The following is a 26,271-nucleotide window of genomic DNA, read 5'->3' on the forward strand; positions in this document are numbered from 1 at the left end:
GATTTTTTTAGCTACAACATCAAAGTCAAGATCGAGAAAATAAATAATTGATAAGTTGGACTTCATTAAAATGAAAAGCTTCGGTCTGTGAAAGACAATGTCAAGAGAAGACAATGTAAAGCTACAGGTCAGGAGAAAATATTTGGAAAAAAAAAAGACCCTATCTGATAAAGAACTGTTCAGAACATACAAAGAACACTTACAATTTACCAATATGAAAATGAACAACTCAATTTTTAAAAATGGACAAAAGATATGAACAGACACCTCACCAAAGAAGATATAAGATGGCAAATAAGCATATGAAAAGATGCTCCAGGGCACTTAGCTGTCTCAGCTGGAAGAAAATGCAACTCTTGATCTCAGGGTCATGAGTTTGAGTCCCACATGGGGTGTAGAGATTACTAAAAAAAAGAAAGAAAGAAAGAAAGAAAAACTTTAAAAAAAAAGAAAAGAGGCTTTATGTCATGTATTATTAAGGAAATGAAAGTTAAAACAATAATAAGATACCAGGCACACCTACGAGAATGACTAAAATTCACAACCCTGATAACACCAAATGCTGGTGAGTATGTGGAGCAAGAGGAATTCTCATTTATTGCCAGTGGGAATGCAAAATGATATAGCCACTTTGCAAGATAGTTTGGAAGTTTCTGGCAAAACTAAGCTTATTCTTAGCATATGATGGAGCATTTATTTGTACTCCTTGGTATATATCCAGATGATTTGAAAACTTGTGTCCACCTAAAAACCACACATGTATGTTTATAGCAGCTGTATTCATGATTGCCAAAACCTAGAAACAATTGAGACGTCCCTCAGTAGGCAAATGGTTACATAAACTGTGGCACATTCAGGTCATGGAATAGTGATCAATGCTAAAAAGAAAGGTTATCAAGCCATGAAAAGATATGGAGAAAACTCAAGCACATATTACTAAGTACAAGAAGCCCATCTGAAGAGACTACATATTGTATGATTTCAACTCTATGATACTCTGGCAAAGACAAAACTGTAGATAATAAAAATGCCAGTGATTGTCGGGGTAGTGGAGGAGGAAGGAATGAATAGGCAGAGCACAGAGGCTTCTCAGGGCAGTGAAAATACTCTGCATGGTACCGCAATAGCAGATGTTTGTCACTATACATTTGTTAAGACCCAAAGAATGTACAATGTCAAGAGTGAACCCTAATGTAAACCATGGGCTTTGGATGATGATAGTGTGACAGCATAGGTTTATCAATTGTAACCAATGTACCACTCTGGTTCAGGATGATGATAGTGGGAGAGGCAGTGTATGCATGGGAGCGGGGAGTATAAGGGAAATCAATTTTGCTATGAACCTAAAATTTCTCTAAAAAATAGTCTATTTAAAAGGGAAGAAAACCACAATTGGCAAAATGTCAAAATTAAATTATTCTAGTAGCACTAATAAGATGGCATCCTTTTCAATGGTTAACATAAGAAAATCTAGTTGCAAAACCCCACCCCTTTCATCTCACTGGCATGTATATTTGTGAGGGCCATAACAAAGTCTATTCTTCACCACCCTTGAACATACTGTTAACAAAACATTAAGTGACTGTTTGAACTTGGGCATGGCTATAGAATCTAGTCAGTAGCTCAAAGAATGTAAAAAACTAAAAAGGTCCAGTATGTTTTCTCCAGGGAAAACATTTAAGAACATTGACCCGATGTGCTTAAACATACTTATTCATTCAACATATATTTATTAAGTGTCTGCTATGTACCAGGCACACAGTGTGTGCTAGGTACTAAGAATACTATGGTAAGCTCTTGCTCTCAAAGAACTAACAATCTAGTGGGGAGACAGACAATAACCAAGTAACCACACTAGCAAATGTCAAAAGGAACGATGAGAAGTGTGACAAAGAATGATGAGTACTGTGACACCTGGTAACAGCGAGAGTTGACCTAGTCAGGGCAATCAACAAAGGCTACCCCAAGGGACTTACTCCAAATGAGATCTGAAGGATGAATAGGAGGTGAGAAAGGAAGGAACAACAAAGAAATCAAATAAACAAATCAAAATATGCAGAGCCACACCACAAGAAGGAACAGGGTGACATGGAAAATGTAGGCAAATGTGGCTAGAGTGTAGACAGTGAGGGGGTTTGAGATGAGCCTGGAGAAATAAGTTATGTGCCAGATCATGCAGGACCTTGTAGGCTACATTAAGACATTTGTGTTTATTCTAAGAGTGATAGGAACCCATAAAAACTTTTAAGCATGAAGATAATATGGCATTCTTTATGTCAAGACCATTCTCTGCAATCAAAAGAACAAATAAGGGGACACCTGAGTGACACAATCAGTTAAGCATCCAACTCTTAGTGTCAGCTCAGGTTGTGATCTCAGGGTCATGAGATCAAGCCCCACGTCCAGCTCCATAGTCAGCATGGAGTCTGCTTGTGACTTTTTCTCCTTCTCTTTCTGCCCCTCCTCCCTCTCTAAAATAAACAAATATATTTTTTAAAAAGGGACCCAGAGTAAATGTGGGTAGATTAGGAGCTATTGGGGTAGTCTAGGAAAGAGGAGGTAGACAGAAGGATGGTGCTAATGGAGATGGAAAAAAGTGGATGGAGTCTGGAGATTTTTAGGGTTTAAAATGAGAAAATTTGACCTAAACAAACCAAGTTTCAGAGTTGAGAAGGAACAGGGGGTATCAAAATATCCCTAAATACAACTGGATGGAATGATAAGGCAATCCACAGAGAGAGGGAAGGCTAGAAGACCAGGTTTGGTGAGCAAGTTGCATTTGAGTGACCTTTGGGACACCCTAGAGGAGAGGTCTAGTAAACATTTGGATACATTGATCTGAAGGTCAGATGAGAGGTCTGAGCTGGACGTTGACACTGGGGAGCTCATGGAAGCTGTAGATGTGGGAGAGCTTGCCCAGGGAGAGAATAGATTGAGATGGGAGGCAGCTGAGGACTGAGTCTCAGGAAAAGTCAACTTTTATAATGAAAAAAGTTGCTGGGACAATACGTGAATTCTCTCTCTACTTCTGGTATTCAGAAATCCCAATTTCTTTCTTCCGCTTTGCCATTTCATTACTTGATGACATCCAAAAAATAAACTCCCCCCTTTAAATCAACATTGCATTTGTTGAAGGAGATTAGGCCATTTTTTTTGTGAGGGAACACGTTTGCTTTTTGACAAATGTCATTAGGAAGATGCTAGTAAATATATTGTTCAATTGAGAACACGATGGCAGAAGTTTAACTTGGTGGAGTATTGAGCCTTATTCATAGACACGTGGGCCTCAAATGGAGCTGCTGTGCTCTTTCAGAGTGGTTTCTGTGAGGGCGGGAAGTGGACAGCCACTGTATTATTGTGATCTTTGAGGTGGTCAGATCCTACATGCCCAGCCATTTTCTGAGAGTACAGCTAGACTTTCAAAATACATCAGCTTCTTGTCAATGACTGCTCCAAGAGAGAGACAGAGAAAGACTGAAAGAGAGAGAAAGCAAGGCCTAACCCCCAGACCTTACTCAGTTCTGTAGTACATATTTTTATGCCCCTGAGAACTGGAAGGGAGGAACGAGCTAATAACTTGGTTGATTTAACATTCTGACCTCTGAGTCAAGAAGTTACTCAATAATCTTTACCCCCCCCAAAAAAGTAAATAAAAAATCCTTACAGTGGGCAATGAGGGGGTGGTGTATTCAGGGTCAGGATTTCGTGGCTCTGATACTGACTCATATGCTGGATGATTGCTGGGTAAACCATATCAATTCCCTCCATTTCTGGATCAGTAATAACTCCTGTTTCTCCTATCTTTTGGGGTTGTTATTAGAGTCTGACGAAATCACACATCTGAAAGCATTTTGAAAATGTCAGACATTATCATGCCAAAAAGTAAGCCATCAACCCTGAGAGCTAGTCCTTGAATAAGATACAGCTTTGCTACAACATCCATTGTATCAGTCTGTTTTATTTTATGTCCAAATCCTGTTTCTTTTGAAAAAAGGGGTTCTGAGCTATGAGCTACTGAGATAGATGCTAGCTGCTTCTACCACCACAACCAAATATCAAATATCTAAATGAAACATTGTTACATTAATCAAAATTCCAGTGTACACATGAAAACTCTAAAACAAATGTAAAATGAAGGTTAGTTTTTATCATCATATGAGTTCAAAAGCCTTGACTTAGCCTACTAGACCTTACCTTATCGCCTTCTTACCTATCTCTGTGACTTCATCTTGTACCACTTTATCCTTCCCTCTCTCTGTTTCAGCCCTTTAGCAAAGGCCTCCTTGCCATTCCTTGAATAACTCAAACAGTATCTTGCCCCAAGGCCTTTGCATTGCTATTACTCAGAATGCCATTCCCTTTGACACCCCTCATTTCATTCAGGTGTCAGTGGATGGGGAGGCCTTCCCAACTACCCTATTTAACTGGCCAAATCACCCTACCTATAGCAGTGCATAGCCTTATCACCCACCACCCACGTCTTTCCTTTTCTTTCTTCTCAACTTGCTTTATTATGCTTCATGACACTTATAACCACCAGATGTCCTACATTTGCTTTTCTGTGTTTCTCCCAACAAAGTGTAAGCTCAATGAGAGTAGGGGATTCTTGTCTGATTTGTTCCACCTCTGTACCCTTAATGCTTAGAACATAGCCTGAAATATAGTGGGCACACAACAGATAGCTGTTGAATGAAAGAATGAGAAAACCATATTCCTACTGCTCCTCTGGCTGGCAAAATCCTTTGTAATGCAGCACCTCACAATCATGAGCTCAAAGAATTAGAATGAGATGTTAAGCAGCAAGATATTTTTGTGAGCACAATCTTTTAGCTGATTTTGCAAAAATGTAGGGAGGAACATCAGTATCACACATGTTACATTATTTGGACCTAACAAAAGCCCTTAAGGTCACCAACAGAACAATCAGACTACTGACATTGAAACAGTCTTAGTTCATTGTAACACAAATCAGAGAAGAAATGTGCCCTGCCAAGGCTGACCTGAAATGGTGCAGTTATCACAGAAGGAAGAAGAAAACTTTGTGCACAAACTAAAGGACAGTATGTCCTATCAGTTTGTGGGGTGAATCTCAATGTTGTTGGAACTTCGGCATCTGTCCTTTAAAGGATCCTGTGTCTGGGATCATAGGACCACTTCACGAGAGGAGGGGATGGTCTGTCAGTGTACATTACAGAACTAACCAGTGCTCATAAGAGCAAGAAATAGGAAGAAAAAAATGAGAGCTATGCATTGTGGAGGTAGTCATGGCAGAACTGTTTTGAGGAAGTCTGTTAAATCATATCAGAAAACTGAACAAAATAGGTTAGAATTTGCAGTCACATCTTACCTAGTGAAATGTGTTCTTTTTTTAAATTGAGGTGTAATTAACATATAACATTATGTTAGTTTCAGGTCCACAACAGAATGATTCAATGTTTGTATATATTGCAAAATGATCACCATAATAAGTCTAGTTAACATCTGTTACCATACATAGCTGCAAAAACTTTTCCTTCTGATGAAAACTTGTAAGGTTTACTCTCTCAACAACTTTCAAATATGCAACACAGTATTATTTACTATAGTCATCAAGCTATATATTACATCACCATGACTTATTTATAACTGAACATACATAACTTTTGGCCCCCTTCACCCATTTCTCCTACCACCCCCCCAATGCCAATTGGGAACCACCAATTTATTTTCTGTATCTATGTTCTCTTTATTTTAAAATTTTAGAGTTGACTTACAGATTCAGTACTGTGATTACTGCTTGCTTCTATTTTCCATTTTGTTTACAATCAGGAACTAATATCTCTACTTCCTCTCACATGCTAAGAGGTAGCCAGATCCCTTAACAGTGACTCTAGTACCTGAAACTATATCCTCATTCATTGACAATGACCTAGGATGGTGTGAAACTCCTGGTAGAAAATTCTTTGTCTTCATCCTCTTCCTCTTCAATGTCATCTCATGTCCAACAACAATAGAAGCATTTATTAATTGAATTTTATGTGCCTAGTACTCTGCCAAGCATTGGGATTTTAAAAGCCTTTCCATGTCTTGCCTTCAAAACTCAAAATTACAAGTTGTCCCACTTGGAAACAATAGCACAAAACTGTCTTCATATTTAGAAATCATAAACAGTGTGGCTTTTTGGGAATGAAGGACTCAGACAAGCAGGATGGTAGAGTAGTTAAAAGCACAGGTCCTGTCTGAAGTCAGAGTCCTCCAAATCCTATTCTAGCTCAGGTGCTTCCAAAACCTGTGTGATATAGACATGCTGTGTAACCTCTCTGGGCCTTACTGTCCTCATCTGTAAATCAGGAATCATCATCATCATCTGTGCAGCATAGAATTGTTGAGTGGAATAAACAAGATGATCCCATGTAGGGTGCCTAGAACTGAGTCTGGTTCATTGAAAGCATTCAATAAATGTTAGCTGTTATTCTGCAAAAAACTCATTTCTCATCAGAAGGAAAAATTTTTGCAGACTTTCTAAGAGGCAACTCTGGCTACAAATCAAAGAATATTTTCTTTTGTGAAGATTAGCAAAACTATCAGTTGCTTGATAACCTTTTGTGTCAAGCCTCATGCACAGTGGTCATTATAAATGTGTAACTAGGAAATCCAGCAATATATGAAAAGTTAGATTCAGATATAGGGCTTTTAAAAAAAAGCCCATACATTGCTGTGAAACAAAGGGGTTGGCAAAATTTCTCTGTAGAGGGGCAGATGGGAGATATTTTAGGCTTCACAGGACAGATAGTTTCTATTGCAACTCCTCAACTCCGCTACTGTGAGACATTTACATATTTATAGGCAGTATGTCAATGAATGGGCATAACTGTGTTCCAATAAAACTTTATTTACGAAAACAACCTGTGGGGGGCCCCTGGGTGGCACAGCAGTTGATTGGGCATCTGACTCTTGGTTTTGGCTCAGGTTGTGATCTCAGGGTTGTGGGATCAATCTCCACTTGGGGTTCCATGCTGGGTGTGAAGCCTGCTTAAGATGCTCTCTTTCTCAATCTACTCCCTCTCGTGCCCCCGCCCCACCTCAGTGCTGAGTCTGTTTGGGACTCTAGCTCCCTCTCCTTCTGCCCCTCCTCTTTCTCTCTTTCTCTCTCTCAAATAAATAAATAGATCTTTTAAAAAAAACCAGCCTGTGGGCCGGATTTGGCTCATGGGTCATAGATTGCCCACCCCTGCTCTAAAAAATTGTCCTAGCTTATCAGGATTCTAATGGCCACTTCAGCTGAGTAACCACAGAAATCAAATAAACTGGGAGGAGAACAAAAGGAATGAGAGGAATTGAATAGGAAGATAAACAATGGCTTCTCCAAAGTCCTTCCAGCATCCTAAATGGTAGTAGACACCTTATATGACCAGGGAACAGTATGCTTCATTCATTCTTTCCTTCATTTAACACCTAAGGGTATAAACTTACCATGTCCCAGGCACTGTGTTGTGATGTATAATTTCACAATGCCAGGTGAAAACAGACCTAGTCTCTGCCTTCATATAACTTAAAATCCAGCCAGGTAGGGACAGGGAGCAACATCAAATGAACACACAAAAAAATGGAAACCCACATCTCGGCTAGGTTGTGTCCAAGTTTATAAGAGAAGGGTTGCTCTAGTTGTGGAGCTCAAGGTAGGCTTTCCTGAGGAGCCTAAACCTAAAACTTAGGCTGATATCTGACAAATGAGTAGTAATTAGGGAATAGGGCGGAAGACCATTCCAAGCAAAGGGAACAAACATAGGCTTTATGATGGTAGAAGGTACAGCACATTCAAGTGATGAAAATAAGATCACAATGACTTGAGTCCAGAGGTCCAGATGGAGTATGGTGGGACATGAGGCCGGGAAGGCAAGTAGAGGTCAGACTTTGCAAGATCATGTAGTAGCAATCAATTATTCATTTATTCAGCAAATATTTACTTAATACTACTCTATGTCAGACTCTGTGGGTACTGTGGCAAATGAGAAAGGCAGATGTTGAACAAACATGCAGATAAATCTATAATTACAAAGCTCTACTTCTGGAAGCTCTATGCTCTGAAACCCTGTTTAGTGGTGTGATATATTTTTAGAAATTACCGGGTCTGTTTCCCAGGATGTAGTCCCAGTTTAACCAAGTGCCCTGCTTAGAGTTGCATGTACATATATTACTCTACCTACTACTTTTTGGAATCACAGGTGAGTTTGATATGCCATCCCCCATGCTTCACATGACTTTTGTGTTAATAAGGAGCCACAAAAGGCCTCTTTTTTTTGGGTCATGAGCTTCCAGACAGATGTGACCCCCCCACCCCCACCGCCTTGTGATGTTCATTTGGACAAGTCTTTATGACTTGTCATTGAGGATGGTATCATAGACAAGACTGTGACAGTAGACCCTATCTGAGTATTAGACCTATGGATTCAATTGTTTCAATTGGAGCTCTTTTTTGTTTTTTTAATTTGTTGCGTGCTTCTCTTACATATCTATTCCTATGGTCAACCCGGTCAATGTATTCTAAGTTACATTTTAAACCCTTAGAAGAAACAGGGTTCTGTTCTAGGGAACTGCAAGGTTTTTGGTATTGATGACTCCAAAAAGTAACAAGACTTTTAAACAGTTTCAAAGAGATTTCTTTATGATGTTACTGTTTCTCTCTTAACTCCTTGGCCTATTTTTCTATCATAGAAGGACATTAAAATGTCACGGAATGACTTGTTTTGTATAAAGCTGGGCTGATTGCCATCCGGTACTTGATGCTAGTCCAGATGGGTAAAAGGGTTATTTCATTATCTCCTCTATTGCAACAATTTGGTTCTCAAAGTGTAGACCACAGATGCTTAGGGTTCCCATGACCCTTTGGGGCAGGGGCTGGAGAGGTCAATATTACTTTCATAATAATACTGAAATATTTGCTTTTGAAAAGTGTTGCCATTTGTGCTGATGTTCAAGAAACACTGGATCAAGGCAGAGGCATGAAACCCTACTACTCATCATTTATTCTTTACCTCTGTGCACAGATAAATAAATAAATATAAACAGATAAATTATTTCAAGTTTGTTTTAATATCGAATTTAACACAGGTAGCTGTACCACACATCAACAAAAGATATTTACGGTCCTCCATGATTTTTAAGAGACAAGGGGCTCTTGAGAACTGCTGCTCTCTTCACCTTCCAAACATCAGTCTTATCAAGACAAGTTTCTTCTTTTTAATTAAAATTCACACACAGTCTTTTCATATCTCCAGATCTATCTCCTCTTCATGACTTCTCAAAAATAAAGACTAAGGGCTCTAAAATAAACTTCTAGAATTCCTTAAGCAGGCTGTTGTGCATTCAACCAGTCTGTTTCTTCTCACTCTCTTTTAATGTGGTGTTTTTGAGAGAGTGACCTGAGTTTTCCAGAATTTTGGTGTACTGGGCAGCAGTGGTTGTGGTTTTAGTTTACCTCACACACTTTCCCATTCTTTGCCTATTAACATCATCCCCTTCCCATCAGAGAGCTGCCTCCCCATTCCATGTCTTCCTGATGAGGTTGTCAGTCATAGTGCTCCACCCTCAACCCAAACCTGCAGACTACAAGAATGACCACATGATCCAGGTTTGGTCCAACCATAGCACTGCAACTTCTGGGAAACAGTGATTGGTCTGAGGGAGAGGACACATGGCCTAAGTTAAGTGAATTGGAAGCCTTACCCAAAATTATCTGAAGTAAATGTATCCTCACTTTTAAAAAAATATTTTATTTATTTATTTGAGAGATAGGCACACAGACACACTCAGACACACACACACACACACACACACAGACACACACACACACACACACAGGGAGAGGTGTAGTGGGACAAGCAGACTCCCTGCTGAGTGGGGTGCCCAATGCAAGGCTCCATCTCAGGACCATGAGATCATGACCTGAGCCAAAATCAGATGTTCAATCAACTGAACAACCCAGGTGCCCCATAATCCTCACTTTGATCATGAATTGTAAGGGTATATGATCTAGGCTACTATCCATCATCTTTCCCACTATAGAAAAAGAACTTGTCTACCGACTAAATCCTAGTAGTGACAAGAAGAAATAAAGATGAATAGAGAGAAAATTCTGTCAATGTTGAGTACTTACTGCAATCTCTGAGGCCCTGGTTACTGGCAGGTTTTTCTCCCTTTATAGGTTACACGAACAAATAAATCCCTTTTTGGGCTAAAGTAACTCTTCTGGTTGAAAGAATTTGGAAGAGTGCATTTAAGGAAGTTACCTAACCTTCTGACTTTAGTTTCCTTGTGGGAATATCTACTCCTTCACTTCACAGATTGAAGGATCTAATGAGATGTTTAAAACACACTGAAAACTATAAAGCATTATATAAGTGTTCAGTATAATAAATATTTTCTTTCTCCATCCCAGTAGCAAGGTGACTAACCTTGCTGCCCCCCAACTATTTTTAGACCACTAAGTATACTCATATCAAATCCTTGGGCCCAAGAATGGCTTAAGAGGGCTTTAAATTTCCTCTGGAAGTCAAATAAGGCTTAGAAAATTTTCAACTACAGTTACTCTATCAAGAGGGCCTACCCTGCACTTAAGCCACTTCAAGAATCATAAGGACACCAGGAAAGAATTGACTGTTCAAGGATCTGGTTGGAGGTGTAGGGGCCAAGGGCAGCTCCAAGATGGGCTACTTTGGCATGAACCCTGTTTTGAATTAAAAGCAATCAAAATAAAAGGTTTCTGCACAGTGAAGGAAACCATCAATGAAACTAAAAGCTAACCTATGGAATGGGAGAAGATATTTGCAAATGACATATCTGATAAAGGGTTAGTATCTAAAATATATAAAGAACTTATAAAACTCAACACCCAAAACACAATCCAGTTAGGAAATGGGCAGAAGACATGAATAGGCATTTTCTAAAGAAGACATACAGATGACCAACAGATGCATGAAAAGATGCTCAATATCATTCATCATCAGAGAAATACCAATAAAAACTACAATGAGATATCACCTCACACCTGTCATAATGGCTAAAGTTAACAACTCAGGAAACAACATATGTTGGTGAGGATGTGGAGAAAGGGGAACCCTCTTACACTTTCAGTGGAAATACAAACTGGGGCAGCTACTCTGCAAAACAGTATAGAAGGTCCTCAAAAAGTTAAAAATAGATAGACCCCACCACCCAGCAATTGCACTACTAGGTATTTGCCCAAATGATACAGAAATACTGATTTGAAGGGACACACACACCTTGAGGTTTATAGCAGCATTATCTACAATAGCCAAATTATGGAAAGAGCCTAAGTGTCCATTGATGGATGAATGGATTTTTTTTATATAATGGAATATTACTCAGCCATAAAAAGAATAAGATCTTTCCATTTGCAATGACATGGTTTGAGCTGAAGAGTATATGCTAAGTGAAATCAGTCAGAGAAAGATAAATACCATATGCTTTTGCTCATATGTGGAATTTAAGAAACAAAACAAATGAACAGAGCAGGGAATAAAAAGGGAGGCAAACCTAGAAGAAGACTCTGAACCTCACAGAACAAACTGAGGGATACTGGAGGGAGATGGTGGGGGAGCGGGGAATGGGTTAAACAGGTGATGGGTATTAAGGAGGGCACTTATGATGAGCACCAGGTGTTGTATGTAAGTGATGAATCACTAAATTCTACCCTTGAATCTAATACTTTGCTGTACGTTAACTAGCTGGAATTTAAATTAAAACTTGGGGAAAATAAGAAGTTAAATATTAAGAAAAAATTAAAAAATAAAAATAAGAGAAAGCAATAAAAACCCAACAGATTCAGGAGAAGTTCTTTACCTCCCCCTTATCTGCCTGTTTGTACCAGGAAGAGGGCTATTCACAGAGATTTCCCTTTACCTAAGAAATTTATCTACATAATTGGGCAACCTTTGTTTTCCACACATTTTTCACACTTCTGCTAAAGGCCTTTCTCTGCCTTGTATCTTCAGACCTTAACCCCTCTCCTTAGCTCACATAAGCATTGTGTTGCCTCACTGTCTTTGAAATTTCCTTATCTGTATGGATTCCCAGTATGTACACTATAAAATTTGACTTGTTTCTGTTAATCTGTCTCCCAACAATTTGATTCTTAGTCCTACCAGAACGTCCTTGAAGGATGGGGAAAATTCCTCCTCCCCAACAGAAGTACGGATCAGCTCAGAACTCTTCAACAGATCCGGACCAAAAAGAGGCACAGGAGAGAGAAATAAATGAAGATGAGAAAGTCACATGTTAACCAAAGAGGACTCCCACACAACTAAATGCCACTTAATAGGAAGCATAAGTGAATGAACCGAATAATAATAATAATAGTAATATTATAACTCAAATGGTGGGAAGAACACAGGTGAATCATCTATGGCATATGGAATTTGGGGTGTAGGTGGGGGCTAAATGCAATGGGGACATTCACAGTTTCTACAACATGCTTGGCATCTTTAGGTTACAAGGATATTTCAGCCATGTATTCTCTCACTATGGCCCAAGCTATCCAAGGACTCAGATCAGAACCAAGGTGTTCTCATTTGCTAGTGGCTGCTCTAATCTGTGCCCTTTTAGAAAATGACACTAGGAACACAAGGACTCGTAGGGGACAGTATTTGGTTCTGTCTTATCCAAAGACTGACTTCCCTATAAATCACTCCTCCTAATATTTCTCATTGTCTCCTTAACTGAATTTGATTTCCCAGGTGAGGTTTCCTACCAGGAAGTGGACCATTTCAAAGCTAATGAATGACAAACCACCCAGCAAGAGGGTGAGAGCAGCAGGAGAGTGATTTTATTTAAATTGTGAAAATAGAAAACCTCCCCATTCATCTTTAAACAAACAAACAAACAAAAAATCCAGGACAGTGAGACAGGCGTTTGCAGTTTCTACTGGCTGGTAAAGATGTACCATTTTTACCCACTAGAAGCAGGAATGGCTTTTAATTTTGAATGAGGATTTGATCATGAACATTCTTTCGTTTTTGATTCTGCCAAGGACCTGCCAGATGGCCTTGTTTCTGAGTGGGGAATGTCTTACTCATCACTGAGCTTTCTTTTTAATATAGCAGTGTAACAAATCTCCTTCCATTCTGGTAGTCCTTCGGCCCTCTTCGGCCTTTCAGTGAGAAACCATGGGGCTTCATAATTGGTTAACTTCAGAGATGAACATAACATACCACCTCTTGAAGACTGAATTTACACCACCGCCCCCACAACCCCACCCCGCAGTGCCGTGGGCCTTTTTACTCTGTTAAAAAACAAATTTAATCTTGGAGCATTTTGGTTCACCTGCCTCGGTAGGATAGAATTCCCTCTATAGGCAACCCAGGAATCCACCCTTCCGTGGCTTAAAGTAAATTTGGCATGACAGTTGCAGCTTTACCAGAGCAAACTGGAAAAAAATAAAGGTGAAACAACCCCCGTGACCTGAACAACCTCCGCTGTGGCCCTATAGACAGCACAGCTGGGCGCTGTGAAAGCAAATCAGACTTCAGTTAGCTCTGCCTTTCTGAAAAGCATGTTTGTTGGTTCGATGTGGGGGAAACAATCCGTTCATGTTCTATGCCATTCAGGTGTAGCACTATTGTTGCTTTTTCATAATGGACTGGCTTTAGCCAGTACCCGAAAACTGCAGAGCAGCAAATGCCAAGGGGAAGGGGAGGTTGGAAAAGTCGGCCACTTCTCTGACAAGTAGAAATCTCTGTGTGACCCTGTTACAAGGCCATTTGGCACACTTCACTTCCTGACCCAGCTCAGATAGGTACATTAGAGGCTCCAAGGCACCCCGAACTCGCCCCTCCCCACTCCAAGTTGTTCTAGTCCTTTGAATGCCTTTCAGTCCTGTTTCTCGTATAGGAAATGACCCAGTATTTTACGAGACAATATTAGGCAACACTAGCAAGCACTGAGAATATTCCCAGAGACAATACACAGTGATCTGCTGAGGCTAGACCTTTGACTATGACTTTCTTATGGCTCTTTATGATGATGGTCTTGACTAGATTCTTTAGCTAGAATTTAGCTATGAGAGTCATGTTTATATCTCAAGGATGAACCATTGCAGCCTTGAGAGCCAGTCTTCATGTCCTTTGACTCACTCGCATAGATTCTATCAGCCTCTGGGCAAAAGAAAACGTGAACACCCAACTACCCCGATTATTAGAAAATAATAGAATCTGGCTCATTCCTTCAAAGAATGAGTTGTGGGGATATTTATTTATACCTATTTAGGAATCTTCCAAAACATTAAGCAAATGTGTACCACCCAACATGGACATTGGTCCAGAATAATAATAACATTTATCAAACACTTACAAGAGGCTCAACACAGTCAAGGGCTTTAAGCATGTTTGAATTTAATCCTCATAACAACCATAGGAAGGAGGTGTTGATGTTGACTCTACCACTCATTCATTGGGAATTGGAACTTTGTTACCAGACCCTAAACTCTTCACCACTGTGCTTTTCTGTGTCCCATTTTTATAAGAAGACGATGAGGATTCTGTGAACCAAAGTAGAACAGATCAATGCTACTAAAGACTGTGGACTGCAGACCAGTGTTAGCCTGTGAACCGTTAGGTACCAGTCTGTAGTGAGAGAAGTTGGAAATTGAAAGTTAGCTTTTACAAACATGTATAGCAATGTAACAGAGTATGCTTTTTTTTAAAAAGATTTTATTTATTTATTTGACAGACAGAGATCACAAGTAGGCCGAGAGGCAAGTGGCGGGGGAGGGGGGGAAGCAGGCTCCCCGCTGAGCAGAGAGCCCGACGCGGGACTCAATCCTAGGACCCTGAGATCATGACCCGAGCCGAAGGCAGAGGCTTTAACCCACTGAGCCACCCAGGCGCCCCAAAGAGTATGCTTTTTTATCTGCCTCACCTAATTATTAAAAAATTGGGCCTCATCTTTTGTGTGTCTTTGTTTTTTACTTAGTATCATTTTATAGTAATTCATTTTTATTATGTATTTTTTAAAAGCGTCAGCCCAGGGGTGCCTGGGTGGGTCAGTCAGTTACGCGTCTGACTCTTGATTACCTCTCAGGTCATGATCTCAGGGTTGTGAGATCAAGCCCCACGTTGGGCTCCATACTCAGCGTGGAGCCTGCTTAACATTCTCTCTCTCTCCCTCTCCCTGCACCTACCTCGCTCCCTGTCCAGAAAAATAATAGTAATAAAAAATAAAAAAATAAAAGCAGTAGCCCATGATGGATTGGAATCTAAAAAACAAAAAGAGAAAAAACTAGTCTTTCACTGGACTAAATAGCATATGTGCATAATGACCCCTATAAAGAGAAAAATGGAAGATAGGAATTCGAGCTTCTTCACCAGGGTTGTGGAAGTTTTCTGTCTTTCTTATCAGCTGTCTCCACTTCTCCCTGATAAATTTACCCATTGCTCTGTTGGGTTTTTTTTTTTTTTTTTTTTTTTTTTTTTAGATTTTATTTATTTGCCAGAGAGAGAGACAGAGAGAGTACACACAAGCAGACAGAGAGGCAGGCAGAGGCAGCGAGAGAAGCAGGCTCCCTGCCGAGCAAGGAACCCGATGCGGGACTCGATCCCAGGACTCTGGGATCATGACCTGGGCCGAAGGCAGCGGCTTAACCAACTGAGCCACCCAGGCGTCCCTGCTCTGTTGGGTTTAAGGAGAACAATCTGTAACTCCACTTCTCCTCTTCCTAGTTTGAAAGCAACTGAACCATGAACACCAGAATAAGATAGAAGATCAAAACATCGGTTATGAAAATAGACTGGGAGACAGAGCTGAACTGTGAGACCTCAACTGTCTTTCTAATTCCTCCCCACCCTTGAATTAGGGAGGCTTACCCACCAAGCCACTGGCTCAGGGGACAAGCACAGGGCTTCACCCGCAAGCTAAAGGCAGATCACAATAAAACTCTTAGAAGACCTGGAGATGGCAGAGTGGGGTATTCTCAATTTCTTTTCAAAAACTCATTACTCAGGTAAATTTTTCTTCATTTGGTAGGGCACAAGGGAGGGTCCAGGAGAGAGATCATGGGTGTCTCTGGAGTATATGTTGCCTAAAGGAAATGTGAGGTTAAGGGAAGGGAGGTTCCCCTAACATGTGTGATAACTCCATTCATATTATTCCTACCTCCAAATATCCTACTAAAATGCACCCCATCCTATTCTTTGAGCTTTTTGTCCCCATCACTGAATAAACTCTTGAAAGTCTATCTCCACCAGACAAGTCTGGAGAAGTGGTAATAATTCCTTATTCAAGCTCCCTTGCTCACCCCCCTGGTAAATGTCCTTCCTTTTTTATTTGCCCTCGGTGAAAATGTGTAATTGATCAAATTATTGTAAGTTATTAATTTTGCAAGTTCTGAAGTTGTTGCCTACGAGGGCAGGGGATCATGCATGGCCTACTCATTTGCTACAGCTCAGTGTAACAATAGGCATTTAAGGACTGCTTTGATCTCAGGGATGGCAATGATACAGACATGGTAAAGATGTCTCTCTGGGCTGTTTGCATTTAAGTCCTTAATCCTGGATGAGAAACCAGTTTCCCCACTTCTATGGCTTGTTTTCTGGTCATACCTGATCTGCAACTTTTCTCCCAGATTATCAGTTCTCAGCCGAATACTTTTCAACAACATACATTAGGAAAAATTAGATCCCTCTCATAGAATATATGACTTGACTTTTTGAAATTATATTCTTCTATGGAGGAGGGTTTTTTTCCTGTTTTGGGGGGTTTGGGAGGGTTTGTTTGTTTTGTTTTCTTTTGTTTTGCAGAGTAATTCTTAATGCATTTGTATCATGAGATACTATTACGTGGCCATCACAACTCCGTGGTGTGGTCAGTTTTGTCTTTCTTCCTGGCTTCCTTTCCTGTCCTTTCCTTGTCACTGATCCTCCTTCCAGGTGTCCAGAGCACCACCTATGACACTTTCCAGAGCTGCTGTCCAGACATCCTTCTCAGATCTGCCCTCTCTGCCTGCATTCTGGACCTTTCCATCCCACTTGTTTTGTCGGTCCTCTTTACAAGAAAGAGCCTGTTGCATTTGAACAAATGCCTTCGGGAACTCTTTCTCCAAAGAAATAACATTAATGGTGGGAATGTTGTAAATGAAGGTAGATCACTAGGGGTACCATCTGGGAGCAGAGGCTTTTAATTACCCTTCTGATCACAGTCTGTAGATGGCTACCTACATGTAAGGTCAGGTCTCTGTATTAATATTTGTATCACCTTGTATAAGTACATAATTATATTTTAAGAGATGAGCTGTGTACTCACATATATGACTATGAATGCAAGTTTCATAAGTGCATGCTTGTGCAAACCCCTCATTAGGACATCAATAAAACATTTTCTTGCTCTCCCGGGACCTCTAGTTTCTGGCGATATGGAAACTGTATCTATTTGATCTCATAAAATTAATAACTACTGTCTTTAAAAAAAACTAAGCTAGATATAAACTTAATTAAATGATGAACTGAATCTCTGAATCTGGGCGCTATGAAATTGGCTAGCCTGGAACACACTCACCACCATCTACCACTTCGTAGCTTGGAAGTCCCACCTTCAAGCCTCCTTTCAACTCAAAACTGGTTAGTTCTGGGGCAGACCTCTCTAAACGACTCCTTAACACAGAAGGGCTTCCTTCATCCTTGATGAGGTCCCTGGTCCTAAGACCAGCTTGCGATCCCAAGCTCTGGGGTAAGGTGTCCCCAACCCATATTTCCAACCCTGTGGCCTTGTAACATTTGCTATGACTTCATCTGTATTCCATTTATGTTTATAACTCACAGGGAACAGGGAAACTTGTAATAAGCAAAAAAGAGACTCCTGGGTGTCTCCAATGGAAACTAGATATTGTTTGGCATGAATTCTTTGAGTTACCTGCATCTGGTCTTTCATTTTCTTTGAGCTATCTAAAAACCCTGCAAGCTGTAGATAACTGGTCCCAATGAAAAATAATTCTTGCCCATAGACATGCAAACAAATTCTGTCTGGTGGCAGTTCAACTGACTTCTTTTTTCCTCCCTCCATGGAAAAAGCCAGCTTCTCATCTATTCTTAAATTCAACATTTCCTCAATCCATATAAATGTGTGCATTTTTGACTACTCCTTTGGACTGGTGGTTAGCAATTGACCAGTTCTTTCATGGATAAGGAGTTAAATAAAATCTTTAACACATGCTCATTTTATGTCTGTACAAGAGTCACAATTGACAGGTGTAAGCTCTTTGCAGGCAGAGGCTCTGCTGGAGTTGAAGTAGCAAGTAGTTAAGTGTGTTTCACTTTCCAGCTCTCGACCTTGGGCAAGTTACCACTCTGTGACATCAGGATATGCTCATGTGCTGGTATAAGAATGCCTTCTATGTCTACCCTAGGGCCTTGCCACCAGGACAAAATGAATCTATACATGGAAAAGAATTGTAGAAACTAGAAAGTGTTGGAGGTAGAGTCTTCTCTTTTTTCCCCTTCTGCCAAAGTAAATGTTACCCACACTTGAAGACTCAGCATGATTCTGGGGCTCCTGGGTGGGTCAGTCAGTTAAGCATCTGCCTTCAGCTCAGGCTGTGATCCTGGGGTGCCAGGATTGAGCCCCATGTGGGGCTCCCTGCTCAGCGTGGAGTCTGCTTCTCCCTCTCCCCCCACTGCCCTTTTCATGCTCTCTCTTGTTCTCTCTCTCTCAAATAAATAAGAAAAACCTTAAAAAAAAAGACTCAGCATGATTCCTACTCTTCCCATATGAAAGCTGCTTTGCCTGTTTTAGCTGCTCTGTTACCCTTCTCTAAATTCATACTGTACTTATATGAGCAATATCATACCAATCATTATTTATTCCCCTTTATGACTTCATATGTGTTAATTTCATCTCCCTAAATAGATTGCCAGTTTCTTTGGGGCCAGGGAGTGTACAGTGTCTTCAGTCCGCTTGCATTCCCTATTGCATCTAATAGTGTTAGGTCCTTGATAGGATAGATGCTTTGATTGAAATGGAATATTGTTCTGATGTGGACAATTCCCTCCTTGCCAATGGTAGGCACTCAAGTCGAAGTCATGATGAGGTTGAAGATGATTAGTATAATCACCATCAATATAATATTTACATGGTACAAAAGATGATTCAGGAATATTCTGTTTTCAGAAAAGAAAGCAGAATGAGAATAGTGCATTTCGATTGAAACTGCTACTATGTGTTTGACACTATTGTAAACGCTCTCTATATATTAGCCCACTTGACACTCACAAGAACCCTACTAGATAGGTACTGTTATCCCTCATTTTACAAATGAGGAAGTCAAGACAAAGATAGATTAAATAACTTTCCCCAAGTTCACACAGCTAGTGAGTAAAGACTGGTTCCAGAGTTGGGGCTATTCACTACTATCCTAAGAAGAAAAGTGAACTACAAAAGAATTTTCTGGGAGAGTGAGTTTCTCATTATTTTTATATGATAGCCTTTTTGATTGTCAGAACAAGGAATTATAACAAGAAAGTAGAAATAAGGAGAAAAAGAGAAAGTTAGCAAGGAAGAGAAAACAGTAATGATAATTGTCAGGACACCTTGAGAGTATGTGAACTTGGCTGGACAAGTTATTCGGCTTCTTAGTAAAATTATTTGGGGTATAACATGAGATAATTTCTATCAAGTGCATAGAGCAGTGGCTGGCACACTGTAAACCCTCAATAAATGGTATTGCTATTAGTTTATTAACTAATTGTGTATTATTTATTGACAGAGAAAAAGCAAGAGCACGAGCGGGGGGGGGAGGGGCAGAGGAAGAAGTAGACTCCCTGCTAAGTGGGGAGCCCAACATGGGACTCGATCCCAGGGCCCTGAGATCATGACCTGAGCTGAAGGCAGATGCTGAACCAATGGATCCACTCAGGTGCCCCTGTTAGTTTTTAATTAATATTATCTATTACTATTATTAACCACAGGAGATAGAGATAGCTTATCTTATTATTGTCAGGTCTGGGATTTTACACTACTTGCAAGCTAACAGATCAGCTTTGTATGTGTTCATGGCTGCTGGCAAAAGAGATGTGACTACAGATTCAGGGATAAAAGAGTTTTACTCACAGCACAGCAAGCAACATGAGCATCTGCATATTTGCAACTGGTTCCCTTTGCTCTCAGTCCCTGCAGGGATGACATATGGGAGCCCAGTTAGATGCTGAGCACTCAGTTGAATTGCATCCTTGTTGAGGAACAACAATCTTTGGGAGTTCATAGCCTTTTTAAAAGAATTTTTTAAAAAGATTTTATTTATTTGAGAGAGAGAAAGAGAGACCACAAGCAGGGGGAGCGGCAGAAGGAGAGGGAGAAGTGGACTCCCCAATGAGCAGGGAGCCCCATGTGGGGCTTAATGGCAGGACCCTGGGTCATGACCTGACCTGAAGGCAGACGCTCAACCGACTGAGCCACCCAGGTGGCCCCTTTTTAAAGAATTTTTAAAATTTACTTATTTATTTTAGAGGAAGAAAGCGATAGAGCAGGAGGAGGGGCAGAGGTAGAGAGGGAGAATCACTAGTAGACTCCCCACTGAACACAGAGCCTGATGCAGGGCTCAATCTCACCACCCTGAGATCATGACCTGAGCCGAAATCGAGATTTGGACACTTAACTGACTGAGCCACCCAGTTGCCCCAATTCATAGCCTTTTTTTTTTTTTTTTTTTTTTTTTACTGTAGTAAGCGTAAGCATCCTGCTTTTTGTCCAGGAAGAGATGTTGCCTCATCTCTCAGAGCTGGTTGCTGATAACACAACTCTGAGAAACAGCCCAGGTAAAGAACGGTCAGGGCTTTGCAGTATTGGTCTATCTAGCAAGAACACACAGGAACACTCGAGGACTGTGACAGGTTGCTTCTTGCAATAATCATCATCATCACCATCATCTGCTTCATTGTCATCATTAATTGCCATTACAAATCAGGGTGAAGGAAGATGACTTCTTATTTCTTCCCCTGTTTATATCTGCATGCTTTCCATATCATACCTTCTACCTTCTCACTCTGGACCCTGAATTTGGTCTTTTGAGGAATCATGCAAAGACTCAAATAAAAAAGGCATCTGTTCTTCTTTGAGCACTTCCAATTTCCTTTCCATGACTGCAGACTTAGGCTCTTCCCACTTTTGCTTCCTATTTCACTTCAACATGAGACATCACACAGGCTTTTACTTTCCTTCCATCCCCTGCATTAAGGCATTTTGGAAGGCAGCCATGCTCACCGCTATACCACCAACACCCACTTAAGGCATTTTGAAAAAGCACTGATTTCATGCATCTGGAACAAGCATGTATCTTCCAGCATAACAACTTGGTCTGGAAACATTGCTTTCTCCACATGGATTTGAATAAAGCATCAATCTCTGGGCAAGACACAGCGTTCTCCAAAATGGAAAGTTACAATCAATGTATATTTCACTGAGCTACCAGGAGCAGCCATCTGCATTTCAATAGATATTAAACATGCTTACAGTATCCACCAGAAATGCTTTTCTAAATCATAATTTAAAAAGTATTAGTGGGGAGGGATGGTGGACCTGGCTGGCTCAGTCAGTGGAACATGTGACTCTTGATCACTGGGTTGTGAGTTTGAGCCCCCATTGGGCGTAAAGCTTAGTTAAAAAAAAGAAAAGACTGCAGGGTCCCTCACATGTTAACTCCTTGGACTTCTATTTAACTCATTCTATGCATTGACCTTTAATATTTGATTTCTCACCTTCTTGAGTCCCATTCTGTTGAATAACCCTTGCTCTGATGCCACCCATGTCCAAAGTGTAGGGCAGGGGAAGCAGTCCTCATGTTTCCGAATACTACAGGGTGAAGCCACAATGAGCATGGGAGGGCATTTGTGACTTTGCATCAGGAAAACAAGTCAAAATGGGCCTCTTGGAGAACATGGAGGCTGGTAGAAAGTGAATGCAGATAGCATTCATATATGGAAGAGTTTACTACTAGAGATCTTCTTGGAATAGTAAGCAAATCATAACCATATAATTTAAAACAATACAAGACAGAACGAACATATATGACAAAGGTCTGTATGTCACAGGGCAAGTATGAGCAAGTGAAACCTTTGTACCATTCTCATCTTACAGCCTCTTCCTGGCTGTGGGGATTTGCTCAGGTTCCTCTGGGATTGTAAAATACACATGAGTCAGAGCTTCTGTCACTAGATTAATGGTCCAGAAGACAAACGCTCTAGACAGGCCAACTTGCCCTCAATTTGCTTGGGACTTTTTTTTCTTTGCTTAATGTTGAAGGCATTTCATGTACTAATTAAGGGCTATTTATCTTCTCATCTTAATTCAATAGCAAAATCCCCACAAAAGGCTATATGAGTTCATACCTATCCCTGAATCGACTTAATGGTATCATTTTATATTGCTGAAATGTGTTCAGCACCTTAAAATCTCTCTTGTTGCATTTATATTTTGAAAATATTATTACATAAAGGGAGGAGGAGAAACCTAGGGTTGATAATTAGCTGAGTTGTAATGATTTAGAGAAAAAAAATCATAGGGCTTTTAAGATCCAAATGAACCTTTATTTTTTTTAAGTTTTTATTTTATTTTAAGTAGATTCCACACCCAGCCAGCATGGAGCCCAATGCAGGGGTTGAACTCAAAACCCTAAGATCAAGACCTCAGCTTAGATAATATTTGGTTGCTTAACTGACTGAACCATTCAGCGCCCCACCCACCCACCTCTGCTACCCAAGGGAGCCTTTTTTTTTTTTTTAAGTGGACTTCCACAGCATTCAGTTTTGCTTCTAGAGTAAAATTTCAAAACTGGTTATTTCCAAAAGGGGCAACTGGGTCATTCCTGCCTGTTGGAATCAGATTGGTAGAGCTGGTCCCCTGGCCCTACCTGAACTCCCATCCATCATTTTGGGTTAAAAAGAAAAACAGAGTGTGGTTTTCCGTTAATATCCAGATTGAGCCTGTTATAAGCAGGGGTCAACCCCATTCAAAAGGATACATTACTAATGCTGGTTGACAGGGGTTGAGGGGAGGCAGAAAAAGGGCAGCTGCTGTTTAATAAGATGAACAAGTTCTGGAGATCCACTGCATACCAATGTGAATATACCTAACACTATTAAACCATACAGTTAAAAATGGTTAAGATGGTAAATTTTGTCATGGGTTCTTCTACCACAGTTAAATATAAAAATAATTAATTAAAAAATATATAAACCTAGGGTACCTGGGTGGCTCAGTCAGTTGAGCATCTGACTCTTGATTTGAGTTCAAGTCATGATCTCAGGGTCCAAGGCTTTAGCCCCACATGGGGTTCTGCACTCAGTAGGGAGTCTACTTGAGATTCTTTCTCTCCCTCTGCCCCTCCCTCAACTCATGTGTGCATGCTCTTTTTCTCTCTCTCTCAAATAAATAAATAAATCTTTTAAAAAGGTGTACTGTGATTGAATAAGAGCACCAAAGGCCCAGTCACCAAAAACTTCTTTCTAATTCCCTACTTTCTTACCTAACAACATACCTACCCTCCAATTAGCATTCCTCTTTCAATTAAAACATTTTCTAGATAATGTCACCATGTAAAGTGCATACAGATTTGTGGGGGTCAGGGGAAGGGATGGTCAGATAACTATTAACATGAATTAGCTTATTAGAAATATATGGGTGAGAAATTAGGACATAACACTAGATAGTATTTGTGGGTGAGGAGGAATCTAGACAAGTTGGAAACATGAGATAACCTAAGAGTACAAACACAGGAAGAGTGAGTGAGGCATGAGTCTCTGAGACAGGAGGCAAGGTCATCAGTGTGAATGCTAAAAGAGCATAGGAGGAGCACACTCATCATGCAATTTACCTAGTGCACAAACAATCTAAATAGATAGATAGATAGATAGTCCTATATCAAGACTAAGAACATGAATGCTGACAATATCAAGGACGAGGACAAAATCATGGACTGGAAAACAAAAGCCAAGTCTAGATGTTCCAGAAATCTAGATACACGAATGGGTCGTGTCTGGTAAAGATCCCAGCAGTAGATGGTTATGACAAAATTGGAAGTCTGGAAGCAGGTCAAGATACTAAATGTCTGCAGAACCAGACAGTGACCAAAATGAGATACTCAGAGAAGAGGGCAGGTTTAGGAAAGTATAATATGACAATAGAGAGCAGTTTCAGAACCTTACTGGCCAGAATGGACTTGGAACTCAGGCAAAGGTATACTATGAAGGATAGAAAGCAGTTTAGAAGTTTGGGTGTCAAATATTAGAACAGAGGCAAGAAGTCCTGGCAACAGATAAAAGGGATGAATGAGAGCATGATACTGATCCAATTTGTCTGAGAGTAGGAACTTAATATCATTCCTGTTAAGGCAAGAAACAATGCTGGAAAACTTCATCAAGGCCCTATAGATGAGAGTTTTGTTTGGGTCTCCCCAGATGAGATACCGATGTACAAGCAAGACAAAGCATAGTTTTTGGCAGCAAGCTTCTGTACCTTGGTGCAGAAAGAACTTGAAAAGGAAGGTGATTCTAAAAGCATAAGTCTTTATTTCCTTTCACTGATTCTTAGACCAAGATGTTGTTCACTTGGTGCTCTTCGTAAACATGTACCTCTCCTCTTTTTGCTGTACTTCCCCCATTTATTCAGCATCTCCCACCAGTGTCTGGATATTCCAAGACAAAAGCCCATATACAGTCCTATGTCTGTCTTGGGCATTCTATGAGAAATGTTTATATAACTACATTAAGAACCTGATAGTTGTTGTACACAGCTTTTCTATTCAGTGTAGAGTGCTGTCAAAAATGTGCAAGAGAAGGGCATCTGGGTGAAACAGTTTGTAAAGCATCTGACTCTTGGTTTCAGCTCAGGTCATGATCTCAGGGTCTTGAGATCCAGCGAAACATTGGGTTCCACGCTGAGCACAGAGACTGCTAGAGATACTCTCCCTTTCCTTCTGCCCCTCCCGCTCATGCTGTTTCCCTCTCAAATAAAGAAATCTTTAAAAATGTGCAAGAGTGATTTAACAACAATTATTACTTCCAAGTTATGTGTATTTAAGTTTTATATTGAGCTTAAAGATAGTAGAAGGCAATGACATGACCTGCCTGACTCGGTCATTTAGATCCCAACTGCAGACACAGCTTCGTCCCCCTGTCAGGGATCAATGATGTTGGTAAAAGGGATTTAAGGAGGCCTAGGCCTATAGATCTGGTGTCTCAGCAGCAAGCCAACTGTGGTGTTAGTCTGTATTGGAACCCCTTCTGTGAGATGGGGGCTGGACAAGGTGTAGGGCCAACTGGGTTACTTTGGTGGAACCAAAACCCAGCAGAATTTCTCTGTAGCCATAGGATGGTTTGAAAAGCTTGAGAGCAGAGCCAGGCTTTCCAGGTATCTGGGAGGGTGCCATGAACCAAAGGCAGGGCAGTATGTATAGCTACAGAAGTGACATTCCAGGAAGTTCAAGAGAGTACGAGTGCTAAAGTCAGGAATCAGACTAAAGGCCAAACAAAACAAAATAAATGCAAACAAAAAATGACAACAAACTAAGAAGGAAAGGGTAGTTGAGTCAATGGATTCAAACATGAAAAGAAATCCTAGAGAAAAAGGGAATGCTAAGGCCTCCCACTTGTTTAGACCTAATCACAGCAGAGGCTTAAGTGGGTTGGTATATAAGGTTTAAGCAACAAGGCTCAAGTAGAAGGAAGTGTCTGACTTCCTTGTTCTCAGATTTTGATTATTAGACTCTCACCTCCTTTCTTTTAACTTGTCTTCATCTTGTTCCCTTATTTCTACATACCTCATTTAGTCATCTCAGAATCCTAGTGCATCTAGACCTGCAGTCCTGTTGTCTCTGTCTCTGCATGATCTCTGGTTGGACTTCAATCATCTCAGTTTCCTGATACTCGTATTCATCCTGGTGTTTTGGTTATGGCCAAATGCTTCTATCAGTGAGCTCTTCCAGCCTACCTGGGCACACACCTATAATCCCTCACAGTGAGATCCCTCTGATGCCAATAACCTGTTTACCTAGGGCCTGCTGTTAGACTTGTGCTTTTACACTGGTCCAGATGTCCTCTTGTTGCACAATAAATGTTTATTGAATTTAGCTTCCTGGAAACTTCCCAGATTACCTACCCTGCTCCCATGGGTCTGGCCCTCCCTGGTGAGGTTCTGAGGTTGCCAGGTGTTTGGTTTTGACAAAGACAGTCTTGCTTTTGAGTTTGTAGTCTGGTAAAAAATATCAGACATAGGACTATCACCTAGTTAAATAAATTG

At 40.5% G+C, this 26,271-nt stretch overlaps 1 protein-coding gene across 2 annotated transcripts in view; it reads right to left on the bottom strand.

Moving 5' to 3' along the window:
* The window catches only part of ACSL4 (acyl-CoA synthetase long chain family member 4), a 133,326-nt gene extending 107,374 nt beyond the window's left edge, over positions 1 to 25,952 (bottom strand). Inside the window, exons 1-2 of one of the 2 annotated variants that reach the window (XM_080795080.1) lie at positions 25,793 to 25,952; positions 273 to 404 (exon numbers count right to left, since the gene is read on the bottom strand). In XM_080795080.1, the coding sequence (XP_080651206.1) occupies positions 273 to 302 (30 nt within the window). In that variant the 5' untranslated portion in view covers positions 303 to 404; positions 25,793 to 25,952. The remainder of the gene's footprint in view (positions 1 to 272; positions 405 to 25,792) is intronic. The other variant, XM_080795083.1, reaches the window with a different exon arrangement.
* Positions 25,953 to 26,271: the final 319 nt, after the last annotated feature.

The sequence above is a fragment of the Martes martes genome (genome assembly GCF_963455335.1).
Source record: "Martes martes genome assembly, chromosome: X".
NCBI lineage: Eukaryota > Metazoa > Chordata > Mammalia > Carnivora > Mustelidae > Martes > Martes martes.